Source organism: Lissotriton helveticus, chromosome 10 (assembly GCF_964261635.1).
Source record: "Lissotriton helveticus chromosome 10, aLisHel1.1, whole genome shotgun sequence".
Lineage (NCBI taxonomy): Eukaryota > Metazoa > Chordata > Amphibia > Caudata > Salamandridae > Lissotriton > Lissotriton helveticus.
In genome coordinates, this window is record NC_136071.1 from 490,805,952 (window position 1) to 490,821,677 (window position 15,726).

Genomic DNA, 15,726 nt, shown 5'->3' on the forward strand with positions numbered 1-15,726 from the left:
TGCCTCTTCAGCTGTGTCCGTTCCCCTTCCAAGTCAGTCATACTCCCCTGTCTCGCCCTCGTGTCATTTCCCCTATGATAACCACACCCTTTGTCACTGCTTCATATGCTTCCTATAGTGTGACTGGGCTCTGTACCCTTCCCTTGTTTTCCTTAAATTGAAGGTCAGTGGCCTTATATAGTCACTGGACTTTCTATTTGTTCATCAGGCACCAGGTCTCCCTCTGCCCTTCCGTTGGCCTGTTGGCAGAGTTATTCACAACAGAGAGTGATCACTTTGCCCCTGGCCAAGTACTCTGCCTCAGCAAACCCATGCAGGGAACGGCCGGGAGTGAGAACGTAGTCAAGCCTTAAGGGCGTGTCATGAATATTTGAGCAATAACAGTAGATTCATTTTATGCATGGAGAAAATGTCTATTAAATCAAAACAAATAGCTTTTTGTTCGACTGTAATCTGAACTCACATATTGGAAGGTGCTCTTATATGTGCTAATGAAAGAATAGTTGGCTCTACAAAATACAATATTTGCCTAGGATGACCTAACGGGACCAGCTCATGGGTCGAGTACATTACAGTTAGTTCAAGTAGATTATTCAAATTACTAGACCTGGAGGTCTAGTAGCATGTTTCTGTTTTTTTGATGCCTGAATGATAAAGGATACACAGAATGGCTTAAATTATCAATATTATAAAGTTATCTTGGATGGAATCAAAACCCGGTGGAAATTTATTATTTAATTGTGGCATGAGTTTTTGGGAATTTGTCCCTAAGGTATGACAAAGTTTTGATTTTTAATATTTTCCTTCCCAGGGTCTGTGGGGGTGAGGCTGACAAGCCCCTTTATTTTCTGTAATATTTTTGTTTCTCTGGCAGCAACACAGATCCACTTTCTTTTCAATCCTTCACCTTATGCTTTAGAGAGCAGTTGCATGTTTGAGAACAGTATGTGATGCTCAGGGCTAGATTTGCCTTGCTGGTGCAGAACCTTATGTATTCACAAACAAGTATTTGCAATGTAATAGGTCTCAAATTTGCGAAAGTTTGAGCTAGTGGCATTGTACATGACAATGCCTTCTATTACATGTTGGTTTTAAAAACCTAAATAAAAGGCATTGTCATGTACAATGCCAATTGCTTAAACTCGCGCAAATGCGAGATCTATTGCATTGCAAATGCTTGTTGGCAGGTAGGCAAAGAGCTGGAGGGAAGGAGTTGTGTCCGCACGGCGCGTGACACTGCGTCTTGTACGGCCAGCTCGGGTGAAAGTAAGCAGAGGGGTGAGGTGGTCCTTGGAACCCCATGCCCTCCCTCGTTCAAGCTTGCTGAAGGAAAACCGTGACTTCAACAAGCGTTTCTTACCATCTCTTTCCTCCCTTTCATTCATTCCCCTGTGAAATGGATTGAAAGAAGAAAGAAACAATTTGTTTGGAAATGTTGTCTCTCTCTGGCATATTCTGTACGAACTGCATGTGTGGGTTGGAAGAGGGCGGAGGGGGGAGGGGAGTTGGTGGTCCGTGGAGCCCCATGCCCTCCCTTCATTCGTTCCGCTGTGAAATGTATTCAAAACAAACACTTTTGTTAAAATGTCATCTTTCTCTGCCATTTCTGTTCCAAACTGCAGCCTCAGTACAGAAAAAAAACGGTTCTAAATATGGGAAAATAACTAAATAAAGCAAAATATGGTGTTTTCAAACTGACCAGATTGGTTACAGTCACACACAAACACATTAGCACCATTTTACAGAGTGGGCCAGTTAAAGCTCTACTTTTGTTTTCTCCTCTTAACTTGAACAGCAGCTTTGAAAGTGAAAGCGCGCATGGGGCGCTGAATATAAAGAAAGCACCTTGTGCTCGCAGTAGCAAAAAACCCATTAAAGAAAATAGTGCTTACAGACTAATTCAAACATACCCTGTTGCAACAGAAGTAAAAGGGCCAGTCGCCATGGGAGGTTTAAAAAAAAGACAAGGTGGTACTAAGGAGGAACTAACAAGGCGATGAAGAAATCGGAAGGCAGCATTTACGAAGTACAATGACACAAGTCAATTAAAAATATGGACAGAGAGTGGGCGGAGCTTCCCATCCCTAACTCAATACTACATGCCTCGCAGAGCAGCGCATGCGCGCCGCCCAGACTCGACCTAAAAAGTGCTTCCTGAATACTACTGTGACAAGGGCTTATGCACCACCCCCATGTTAGTTTTTCTGCATAGAGATTAGATTTTTGTTCCCTCCAATTTTGTATTTTATTTTAGAGATCATCATAAATTGCATAGACACAGTGTTCACATAGGATGCCAGTAAACAGTGGAGGAAGTACAGTTTTGCATTGAGCCAAAGTATTGTGCTTCTTTTAAAAAGAGTGCTTGAATTGCTCTTTGCGGCTCATGGCATAGTTTATACTTCCGACAGCAGGACTAAGTTGGTTATGGTGGCAAGCAAATGGACATAGCAGTAGGCCTGATCTGAACATTACGAAATGTTATGAAAAAGGCAGGAGGCCTGATGTACTGTGAAAAGAATATGTCAATAGGCATTTACACGTGGATTGTTAATTGTATAGAGCCTACAGACAAGGATTTTGCTTCATGAAACCTCACAGATCACTTTAGTAGGCAAGGGTTTTGGGGTTGGTTACCCCCTTTTACAAACCATGCACATATAAGATTTGAATGTAAGTCTTCTTAAGATAGTGTGAGGAGGAGCACAATGAAACACCCCCCCTTTGTTTTTTTACCTGGAATGCCCCCTGGGATCCACTCTGCTCTCCTGTCTGACTGCTTACTTGCCTGTGGGGAGGGAGAGAGAGAGAGATAGAGTGTGAGTGACGCAGGGTTAAACTGGGTGTAACCTGTGGAGGATCACCAACATTAACAAAGGACTAATCTATTTTAGAACAGGTGGGTGGGCTCCTCCTAGCTGTGTCCCAACCAGGACGGGACAAAAATGCAGCAGACTGCAGAACTGAAGAGAGGAGAGACACAGAGGAAGTCCACAAAGGAAAGGAATCAGGTCACTGAACATCGGAAGACAAGGAGGAAGGAACCATAGCCGAAGAAGTCCCAAGAGAAGTGGTCTGAAGAGTGATGGCTTTGCCGGAGGACAGTGGCTGGCCCACCGAAACTCAGGAGAGTTGCAGCGTAGCGGTTGAGTGATTCGGGGGAGGGAGCGGGACATAGTCCAGGGTAGACTTGTGCTGTATGCGCGTTCTTAGATGCCTTTTTCTATGCACTGCTTGTTATTTAGCCGCATACCTTGAGATTTAACTGGACGCTCAGTATTAGGAGCGTAGCAGCACTTATTCTTTGAAAGACACACTTGTTTGATTCATGGGGTGGAACTTGAGGTATGAGCACTATTGTTTAATGTTTGACGTTCACTCGTGCAAGGCGCTTGTGCAGCGTGGGAGATTCTCAGAGAAACTGAGGGGAATATTCAGCTGCTTTTCTGTGGGGAAGGTAAGCCAAAACAGCGGACTGAAGTATCAAGGGACCCGTAGAAAGGAACAGCGTTATATTCTCAGAAGAAGGCTCAGTCTAGGGCTGTTTGAGGCTTGAGTTGAGTCACATGTGGTCATCCCTGCACTGTTCACTATCATGGGTGAGGTGATGGCTACAATCCATGAGAAAAATACAAACCTCATACTTGCTGGTCATTCTTTTCTGAGGATCCTGGCTGTGCTGTCTTGTTGGGAGAGACACTTAGACGTAAGAAAGAATACCCAACATCAGCCATATCTTGGTGAAGAAGGAGACGTTCAACTCAAGAAACTGTACTAAGGTCCCAGAGATTTATCCGCATAAATCTGTGAACTCGATAAAACTCAAAATTCAGAAACCTACGCAGCCTCCTCATCTATTTATCCGCTCCTCATCCTACAGAGAGAGTATTTTGCTTTGCCGACAGTAATTTTGATACTTTTATAGTTTTATGAATGTATTCCTGGCGTTTTCCTTGTGGGAAAACGTACACTTAGTACAATAGGCCTATGTTTATTATGGTGACAAGCCAATGATAACACCATAACACCTACAGCCCTAATATTCTGGTCAGTTTATAATGACAATTTATGAAAAAGGTAGTAGGCACGTCCTAATTATTGTGAACAACATTTGGGAAAGCTAGTAGGCCTTTAAAAGTGGATTGCTATTACATAATGTTACAGGCTGTAGACAGGTATCCGGTTACATGTAATCTGACAGATTCTCATGGTAGGCAATTGTTTTGATGTTGATCACCTACTCTGATAATCCCTAGGAGTAGACGATTTTCACTGTAGTGATTATTAGGTGCCATTGAGAGGGGCTGTATATTGTTTTGCCAACTCTAATTCTGTACATTTGTAATTTTGCAACTGTATGTATGAGGCGTGCCAGTTTATTCACACTTCAGTAAGCCTTGGTTAGTTCTAATATTAAGCCAATGGCAAAGGCTTTTATTCGTATTGGTTCACTGGAAAAAAGTTACATCCGATTCCTTAAGAGTTATTTGCTTAGAATGAAAAGTTATGACAAAGCAAGTAGACCGGACTTGCTTATTTTGAAAGATGTAACAATCAGTGGGATTACAGGTTCTCTCATGTCAACCAAGATACAGAAGGGAATCAAAGAAGGGGGAGGACGAATCTCAAAAATGAAAGAAAACAAAAGAGTAGCCTACGGATTATTTCTTGTTGCCCTCACACACCCCTAGGGATATTATGCTTCATCATTAGGCATTGTCTCTCGTCGGGGCCGGCTCTGCAATGGCCTACGGCCCCCACAAAGTATCGCTTTCACAGAGGTCTTTTGTAGTTTATGACCTATGATGGAGGGTGGAGGTGCAAGGGTGTTATGAAAGTGTGAGGTAGTAATATGTAAGGGAGTGAGGGATGAGTGGAATAAAACTGTCAAGGAGATACCAAGTAGATATTTTAATGTGCTGGTTCTCCTGGCAGGATTAAAAGACCAAAAACTGTTTATGGCTACTTCCTGGGCATAATATGCCCAAGTAGTTGTGAATTAATATAGTGTAATCAGGTCAACATGGTTCTTGGTCAACACTTGAAAGAGTGACAAGAATATGTTTGGGTTGAAACCCTCTGCCTCCCATAATTGTTAGTTTATACCAATAGGGAGGGTTACCTTTGGTTTGTAAATCCTGTTTTTGTCCGTGAGATTGTTGCATAGCCCAACGTCTATCTCATCAAAGTTCAGGATCTATACCCTGGTAAATCAGTGTGATCTATACACCTTTTAGGATATATTTGTTGAGTCCTCACCCGTTTTAATCTGTTTGTTCTTTGGCAAGGTTAAAAACAGCGCAATGTCATAGGGGTGTAGTGATCCCATGCATCTGTGGTTGACATGTTTCAGCCCATCTGGGTCAATTGACTTTCTTCAGGACAGTTATTTGTAATTATCCCTATGACTTATAGTAGCTCTTTGCTGCCAATATTGCAAACCTTCATAAATTAATGTGGTGGAAAACATGCACACAGTTTATATAGACAATTGATTCAGACATTTTCCTTTGTTTATGTCTACAATGGCCAGCATTTCAGTTAGGCTTTATAAGGTTATCAGGTGGGACCGCCCATGTATTTACACTTTCGTCAAAAAGGACTGTGTCCACGTCCAAACCAAGTTGGCTTCACGTAACCCTGGATGTCTTGCTTCTGATGGTCCCCAGCTGATCCATGGCGCTTCAACAGGACCAATACAAGGTGGGTGATGAACCTACCCCACACCTATGTTGTGATTTATTTTGTAGGTTTTCCATAGAGGTAAAGTGCCTGGTGTAGATGTAGAGAAATTTATGATTGTCCACCTAAAAGTAAAAAAGTATAAGAATAACAAGTAAAATTCTTCATATTTTGTATGAAATGGTGTCTTGTAATGCTAGCAAACTGTCTCCACTTTAAGACTGACATGCTGTGGTTGGCACTCTATGGTTGCCAAAATTGTGAGGTCAGTGCAAACTGACATATATTGTACTGCAGTTAAGTGGACAAGAGAGGACACACACAACATATAGATACAAACCTGTGCAGATGTCACACAGTGAACAGCCATGTGACTTTTACATATCTCTGAATGGGTTCCTACCCTATGAATCAATCAACATCATTCCAACTGGTCGAGACAGAGGTCGGCACACTGCTGCTAACTAGAATAAAGATGTAAGTAGCAGTCAGGCTCACAAAAGCGTAAAACTCACATGGGAGAGCTGAACATGATAGCAAGGAAAGAACATAACAAAGCCTCAGGACGATCTTATTCACATGGCTCCTGTGCGTAGAGTGCCAAGGACCTACCCTCGCCTGGATCGAGACAGAGCAGAGGAGGCTGTCCTGTTTTGAAAGGCGGCCGATAGTGCAATTGATCACAGATGTGCCATGTAATCTGCCAAAATCTGGTTTCTGTTTTGGGTTACCCTTTTCTCTTAAGAAACTGAGCTTGTTACAGTATATACTTTTGTTAGGTTCTGTTGTAGTGACTACTATAGTATTCAGCATTTATTCTATTTATGATATATATATATTGTTTCACAGTACTTAACATCACTATGTCAGCAATACATTTCTTGCACAGTGCTCCTTGCGCAATGAAAATAGTGCTTAGGCAACATATGGGTGCACTCAAAAAAGGATATTAAATTTACAATCACTCAGTATGAATCGGTCTTAGGCTTGGCCATAGAGTCTCTTAACCGCATCAGCGCTAGCGGTTTTCCCGCTGTGCGCTGACTTTTTAAAAATACTGTGTTACATGGCGAGCTGAGCTCGTCATGAGCGTGCGAGCGGCGCAACTCATGACGAATGAGCGCGGAAGGGGTTAACGTATTCCGTTGGATTGGTGGCCATATTCCTCAATTTGCCTTCCAACACAGTTCTGCTAAACCATTCTTCTGCTCCTTCAATGATAAGATGTGTTAAAGATTGCATACTATATAAACCTCCATTATAGTCTTCCTCAGATAGTATGTTGAAAAACCCCTGCATAGTGAAAACAAGGGTGTCAGTCCTTCTGTGTCAGTTGTTTAACGTATGAAAATGTGTAATTGATGTGTTAGAGTCTTCCAGAGGGTGGCTAATAAAGATATCCTGGCCCCAGTTTACTGTGATCTTCTTATTGTTCAGGAAGATGTCACAAGATAGGTAATGGTAAAGAAGACCAAAATTACTAATACATTACAACCAGACACTATGTGAACTGGTAAATCAAACCCGTAGGTGGGCCACTCGCCCTTGTTTATTGGTGAAGAGGATACATTAAACTTGTGGACATAGGTTGGCGCATCACAAAAATGTACAGTAAAACGGTTAAATATCAAGATTTACTAATAATTCAGGTGAAAATAGATCGAATTTAAGGTTAAATAATGATGAGAAAAGGCCGAACTTTAGGGCCAGTAATTAGCTGCAGGGGTTTCAGTTCACCGCGTCTTAATACTTTAGAGGGAAATGTACTTCTTTATTCTGTGAGTATGATTACAAGTAGGATTGAAGTTGCATATGTCTTAGCAGCCAAAACATTTGATGTGTAAGTGTGATGTGAAATACTCACCCCACCGCCCATCTCGTGTTTGGTCTTGCTCTCATCAAGAATGCACGGGGTGGGCGTGTACTGAATGCAGTTTGGCACTTCGGCGTGCATGTTGAGGGGAGAAGACAGAAAGTGTTGATTACAAGATGGTGCGCTCTAGCATTCCTTTCTGATCTTTGCCTTGGTTTGTGAAGGGGAAGAGATGAATTGTGTCTCCCCTTGTGCATTCTATATCTGCATACTGAAATATTACAGTGTGGCTTACTGATCATGCTGCTATCCAGGAATGCGGAGGAGTTGTATTGTATCACCCACCATGCGCTCTAGTATTATCTTTTTTCCTATTTTGCTTAATTAGGCAACACTAGCACATGAAATTATTCTATTGTATTTTAGAAGTTTAAAAGTTAAAAATGGTGATGAAATGGCTATTTTCAGATATGTGTAACAAAGTTCAGTACATACAATTATAGTTACATATTGCAGTACATCATACTACATGCGGATTCACAACCAAATCTGATCTAAACCAGGGGTCTCCAACCTTTTCTGTAACAAGAGCTATTTATGTTCAATAAAAATCATTCAGAGATACTGATATTAGTGTTGTAGTAGTGACCATCCCCATCCGAGATTATGTGCAGTGATCGCATCAGTGCATTAGTCAGGGCTGCCAGCAGTAACACCTCTAAATGGGTAATACATAAGAGACGTAGCTGCAACGCTTCTGGCACCAAGATAATAATGTGCGTAATAAATCTCTCCAACCATAATAATAGCTTTAAATACATTTTGAAATAAACAACCATTCTTCTCCAAACAACACCTTATGAGTACTGAAAATACAGACATTTTCATTTAGAATATATGCTTTTTAATTTTGCCAGCATATCGTAATTCAACCAAGCAAAATCTTCTTTAGTAGTAGACTGGGCTGCACTTAGAAATGCTACTCAGAGATCTGGAGATCTACTGGTAGCTCACCAGCTACTCGGAGATGCCTTATCTAGGAAGACTCATATACACAAAAACAAAGGATTAACCATGATATTGTAGATTTACTAATTCTTAACCAAACTAACACATGCATATCCTTGTTGTTCAAGAACTTATATATTTTATTAACATTTGTTTTCTGTCTGTGCATCATGGCGTATTGTTGCTGATGTCTGACTACAGAAACATGTATCCAAAACATCGATTTTTTTTTTTTATTATTTTTTTTTTATCCTGAACATCTATTAAAACCTGACATAAATGGTCTTAACCACTGTTAAAAACTGCCACCTGTTGGTTTATCTCTTCATGCTCATTAAGTCCATTCTGTACTGTATTTAACAGGTGTATCCATTTACATTCTCTCTGATTGATTATTACAGCAATGTCGCCTCCCTTGGGATTATGAGTGATTTTTGTTTTCTCTCTTGGACCAGCTATCTGATATTACCTGCTTTATGACTGGTATTTTTTAAATTTCCACTAATTACTCCATTTGTATTACATCGAATTTGACTACAATGTTGTGAAATCCTTGATTTCGCCTTTTGTCTGGTTTGGCTAACTGTTGCAATTAGTATGCCCATATAGAATGAACTTCCTGTTGTTCTGTAGAAATTAGCTTCACTTATAATGCCAAATCGCATGCTTTAAACCGTCCACATTTAAAATGTCCCAGAGTGGGAGGCAGATTCCATTGTGTCCATATGGGTAGTTGTTCTATACTGAGTAATAAAGAGCTGGCCACATAGCCTCTCTCTTTCTTGTCCCTTTGCAAGGCCGACAAGGGTTCTGTCTGTGTCACAACCTCATCTTGCATTAAGTTCCATTGTTTGATTATTTCATTACTACGGGTACAGAAGTTGGTGCACATACCAGCCTGTCCCTGTTCTCCTTTTTACACTCGTGTGTCAGTAAATGGTTCCTAGGGCAATACCAAGCACATTTCTTGGAACATTTTAGGTGTCCTTTGTTGTATCCTCTGGCATGTAACTGGTTAATAAGTACCTCAAACTCTTTCAAATATTCGGTACTTAGCACACAATTCTATCTGATCCTAAGGAATGGGCCATAAAGTAAGTTATCACACAGGTTCCTTGGATGGTGGCAGCGTACCTTGGAAGGATGTACTCTCTGCTTCCATTCATGACATGGTTACTGCTTGGGGTAATGGTTCAGTCCATATCAGTCATTGGCTTCCTTGACCTGTGAGTGAGGGTAGTTTCTGATCACATGTGCACATCTACCTGGAAATGATTGCGGCTGGGCTGCTGGTAGTTCGATTTTTCAATGTTCTTCTTTTATAGTTCCTCTTTCGTTTCAAAATGTTTATTTCAGCAGTTAGACACTGCCATAAAAGCACAGTGCAATCACATAAAACATCCTTGATATAGACAAAACAAAAACACAATTAATCATTAGTTAAAAAATAATAGATACACAATAAAATACTCAGAATAAAAACATGTGCAAAGTGACAGCAAATACAGCAGCAAATTATAAGAAAGCCATTTGTTTTCGCCTACTGAGAGCACATTTTAGGAAGGACCGAACGGAACAGCGGAGAGTGGGGGAATTCAGTGATTGCAGGTACGTCAAGGCCTCTGCACGTCATATTCCACAGGATCAAATCAATGGGGCTAAAAAGCTATAATATAAAAAAAAAAAGTAAAATGGACCAGACTTCGGCTAGAAGACAAGTCACAGGGACAAATTAACACGTTGGTGTGATTGAGTTGACTCATTGGAAAGCTTGCTTGCCACCTAACTATGCCCAGCTTAAATCTCGTTAACAAGACAGTGTCCCATGTGGTGTCCATCCAGGACAAGCATGGTTCCATATGGTGAGTAGATTGCAGACTAGTATATTCCCGAACAGAAATGAACGCACTCTTGACCAAGATAGATCAGCTTTGGTATTATCCATGGCGGCAAAAAAGAGCTCAGGTCTCCCTAAATCGATAATTTCCTGTTTGATATAAATCAGCTGTGGTATATCTAGGCCTCTATCGCAGGGAAGGCTATCAGTGATCACCTTCCTGTTCAGCTCTGCATGCTGGTTTGGCCAAATGGCCCAACAGAGTACCGAAGGGACCACTTTACTAGAATCCTAAACAAACTCAACACCAAGTTCCTGATGAGCATAATACGAGGCACATGATGGTTGAACTCCCAAAAGGCGATGCAGTGCCCTGTTCTATTTCGCTCTGGAGGGCAGGGATGTTGGAATAGCCCCAAATGTAAGCCCCATAGGTGAGTATGGGAGAAATTTGCTCATAAACACTTTCAACAAAGGGGCCATTGGCTTTCTACCGATGCGCGAGGCTAAACTATATATGAATCCGGTAGCACCTGAGAACCTTTGGACTGTTTTGTGCTTACAAGAACCCCAGTTTCAATACTTTGAGTATCCCTTTTTTAAAGTTTTTCTTAACAGGAGATACTGTAGCTCTTCAGGCAGTGGTAACAAGTCACTTGCTTGCCACTCATTTTATCTTCCTCTAAGCTAGGTAACCAATAGAGAATGCTGTTTTCCATAGTGCATTCTTCTTTTACCATTCCAAGATGGCCAATACATTAGTTTTAAATGTGGTGGCCAAGCTGGAATTTTAAAACAATGTTAGACTATTCACAATGCATCTTCAAGGTGAACACTGCTACATTTAATTTTGTTATTGCAAACTTATACCCATTGTGTTGTAGAGAAGCATGTATTTTACTTGTATTTTGTAAATTCTACGTGCTCATGTTTTTGAGTGTCTATGTTCTATTGTGGTTGTGTTAGAGGATGAATGCAAGAATGAACTACTGTACAAATGAATGGATACATGTGCAACTTTGAGTGACAGCATCCATGTACGTTGAACCATTGAGTGCCTAAACCCATGAAAGACACAAAAGGCACTTTAAATTATAAGCCAGGCCTAATGGCATTGGCAATATGTTGGTCTCATATTGGTGTCAAGATAGGTTAGTTAATTTGTATGCTGATGATGTGTCGTCCTACATTAATAATTGATCCTCATAGACCATAGAAGAACTGCAGTTTAGACACCATATGCTGTTGTCTCATTTAATCAATTTCTAATTGTCAGTGTTACTGATATTATTGGTGAAGTAATTTTTTTTAGTGTGAAATCATGTGGAAGGTTTTATAGATGGCAAGGATTGGTGGTAGTTAATGTAAACTTATGACCTTAACCGTTTTATTTTTTGTCTTTTAAAGTTTTGCGTTGAAGGCACTATTCAGTCCCTGTCAAACCTTATCAAATTGAATTAAACTTTTCAACATTTATTGCAGTGAATAGAGTTATTTATGCAGTGGCAGTGAAAATAAATGTGGCACGATATCACATTATTTAGAGCAGCTGTACTGATAAATACATATTCACAGTGTTAGTACTACAGTGCAAATGTCAAATTCTAGACTATTGCCACACTGGAGCACAATTGATATGGGAATGCACTAATTACTGCCTCACAGAATGCATTTATCAATTGCTTTCCATAGGAAAACAGTCCTTCAAAGAGAGTTTCACCTTTCTGCACACATTTATCTCCTTGAATCCTGGTTTTGGTTAAGGAAAAATATGCAAAAGCATAGAGTATAATATGTTGTTTAGTAACCTTGTTGAGGGATCAGAGGAGCTTCATGACTCACTTGAGGTTTCGCTTCTTCTGTGTCAGGGTTCCTCCCCACACTCCACAATGGTAATAAGTACCGTATTACACTCTGAGAGTCCTAATTGTTCGCTGCCTGGGAGTTATATGTTTACAGCAACACTGAGTGTTCTGTTCTTGGTCAGACATCCCTCTCCGGCCTCTCAAAATCATAAACATTTTACCAGACAGCATGTCTTGTGATTCGAATAATCTACCTGACCTAACTGTAATACTCTTGACACATAAACTAGTATCGAATTGTGTGATCCTGGGCAAATATCTTATTTCTCTGATCTGACACTTTCTACATTATCACATTTTGAGAGCACCTTCAAATATGTACGTTCCACACATCTGCTGTACAAAAAAACACTTTTGCTTGATTAAGAGACTAAATTTATGCTCCATGTATGACCCCGGTTTGCCGTTTAGTTCGATAACATCAATCTTTTCAGGGCGCGGGCAGGAATAGGGTTTCTGCAAATATTTATCGTTTGCACACCACCAAGTAAAGTGTGCTAATTTGTTTTGACCCTATTAAAATCTCTGTTTCCATCACAAAATTCTGAATTACAAATAATGTGCTTTCCTAATACCTGATATCTTTTAAAATATCTGTACTGTTCATTTACCAGCTATTTAACTGTTGTGTGTTGGAAAAAAAACTGACAGCCTTTCCTTTCACAACAATTGTCAGATAATTAATTCAGTTTACAAAATCCTCTAAATTTGCAGTCGGAGAAAGAAAAGTAAACGCCAATCTCTTGGATAAAATAAGCAGCACAGTGTAAGAAGATATAAGCTGACATTTGACCTCTGTCTCTGAACACAGAAAATGTGACCAGATCGTAACAGGATTTAAAGGCATCTTTATGGCTCACTCACTTTCTGAATGAACTGAGCACCTGTTCTTTGCCGGCTCAAGTTCTCTCGCCAGAAAGGGCCAGTAGGCCCTAAAAACAGCTCACCCTGGTAAAATCTGTCTCGCTATAGCGAGTGGGCGAGTAGCTTTCTCGGGAAATGCTGCATGCTGGTTCAGCAGAGCTTCTCCAAAAACTAAGAAAACTGCAAGCTACTTGTTCAAAGTAGCAATTTGTATTTTTTTTTTATCCTAAATGTGTTACTACATTTTAAAACCGATTGGATTTTAACAGTCACAATATGTATACATGATTACTGCTGTGTTTCAGTTTTGTGGCATATATTATATTGAATAATTACGAACAACTAAGCAATCAAAATTGCTGGTCCTATAAAACAACATTGACATTTTGATCTAAAATAAATAAATATTCCTGCTTGTACGCAAAAATATTCTGTATGCCTTACAATTGGCAGTCCTGCTGCTTTCATCTGGTAGTTGGAAAGGCCTCTTCTTGCGCCAACTTCAGCTTGTTCTCTCACATGTTTTCCTCGTAGGTGGGGATCCTGGATGTTGACCTATGCGGTCCCAGCATCCCACGCATGCTGAGTGCTCAAGATAAAGATGTGCACCAGTGTGACAGCGGGTGGGTGCCCGTATTTGTGGATCAGGAGAAGAGCATCTCCCTCATGTCCATCGGTTTTCTGTTGGAGAAGCCGGATGATGCTGTGGTGTGGAGGGGGCCCAAGAAAAATGGTAAGGGGTTTGTGCTTTGTGGCGTTCATGAGTAAGAAAGGAGCACAGTGACAGTTGCATGCCACATTCATCATATTTTAATGTTTCACGCTCCATCCACCCTTTCTCCCTTAAATTTCGGTTCCCTTTCTTCTCCTAGTTCCGTTTGTACCTTTTAATGTAACTTTTATAAGGCAAATAGAAATTGTGCCGGTGCTTTAATGTCAGGACGCAAGTACCATCTGATTGGTGAATGCAAGGCAATAATCAGATGCATTAGGTAAACAAATTACTAAATTATACTTTTTCATGCTGTGCAACCTTTGTTTCGCATTTATACTATACACTCTCGTTTGCTTTGTATGGAGTAGTTTGTAAGACCTGAGCAACTTCGTATTTTTCTACTGTTTAACACCATACCAACCCTTCGTCAAGCAGCCGGCGCGTTCCCTAGCATGAGTCCAAGCTCACAAATAACACTGCTAAACCTGGCCTTTTTCATTGTAGGATCTTCATTGATAATTATTAATGTAAAATATTCTCACCTGCATGCTGGCACCTGGGGTATGTCGAAAGAATGATGAAATGTGTTTATATGTGATTATATAACAACAGTGTTCAAGAGCCCAAAGCAAGCCATCTGGTCATCATGGTGTTCTCGTCGTCTCGACAACTAACAATCCATGATAAAGACAGACAATATAATCACAATGCATTACTTCATTAAGTGAGGTAGGCAGGGATATTCTGCCTTCAGAACAGTGAAGATTCCATACGATGCAGAACTAGGATAATGAGTAATATTTCCTTTCCTTGCTTTCCCTTGCCTCACCTCGATTTACAGTGACCTCAGCAAAGGGTTAGATGGGCGATGATGATCTGCTGTCTCACTTGCTTTCTCCTGTATGTTTCCACACCTCTGATGGTGGCTGAAGATTGCATTTAGCTCTCTGGTTGTCCCAACCACCATTTTCCTTTTTATCTGTGTATGTGAACAGTCCTGCGAATGACATGGAATTGCTCTCCATGTGCAGTAACAATGTTAGCGTGATGTTGGTTCTCTGCTCTCTCAGCAAGTGCAGAGAACATAGGTGAAGGGAAAGCCTTTGGAGAGGGGAAGTGCAGGGCGGGAGAGTTCCAGGTAAATGTAATTTGTATATGGCAACTCCATAGCTCCTGTTTGCTCTTCTGTAGGATGGTGCTCATTCTGAGGCATAAGTAACATAATATGGTAGGTAGATGGCTAACTACCAATTACAAGCAACTTTCACTTTGGTGTTCCAAGTGACATAGACAGCTTGAGCTTCGCTCTCATCTATTTTCTTTCCATTTGAATCCCTCAATGGCAAACAACCCCGTTATTAATAGTCACCCATCTACAATTATGTATGTTTACTTTTGGAAAGTGATTCTTAACCTGGGTCCCATCACTCTTGCATTGTCCATGATTTCTACTCAGGGGGTCTTCCTATGTTTAGAAAGCTCAATAAAATTTGCACATTAATAAAGTATGTATACATAACAAAGCAACATTTGAAAACACTCTAAATGTGAATGTGAAACTGGAAACTAAAAATTAGGTTGGTATCCATAGCTTGATTTGTGGGAGCAGGAAAAGTACAGCAAATAGAAGGTGGTATGGATGATGAGCGGCCTCGATTAATGGGCTGCCGCCAATGCGATCTCTGTGCGCCTGGAGGTGCGGTAAAATCCTCGCGGGCTCCCGCAGAGCGGGACGCGCGTGGGCCAAGGGCGGGCCCATATGCCCCCGTCCGCGCCTGGCAGAGACTGGACTGGACCAGGTCCCGAAAACCTGAACTCCAATATGGGTAAGTGAAAACTACCGCCAAATTCAGAGGGCGGGAAAGTAAAAGCGAAAATGGACAGGAATTGTGCCTCCATAATCTCTTATCTGACGACAGCTGTTGGTGCCATAAATGAGGTG

The 15,726-nt window shown here is 40.9% G+C and overlaps 1 protein-coding gene across 4 annotated transcripts in view; it reads left to right on the forward strand.

The window, feature by feature from the left end:
- The window catches only part of NUBP2 (NUBP iron-sulfur cluster assembly factor 2, cytosolic), a 314,384-nt gene that overhangs the window by 248,335 nt on the left and 50,323 nt on the right, over positions 1 to 15,726 (forward strand). For all 4 annotated transcript variants that reach the window (XM_078662981.1, XM_078662982.1, XM_078662980.1 and 1 more), the window contains one exon: positions 13,604 to 13,802. In XM_078662981.1, the coding sequence (XP_078519107.1) occupies positions 13,604 to 13,802 (199 nt within the window). The remainder of the gene's footprint in view (positions 1 to 13,603; positions 13,803 to 15,726) is intronic.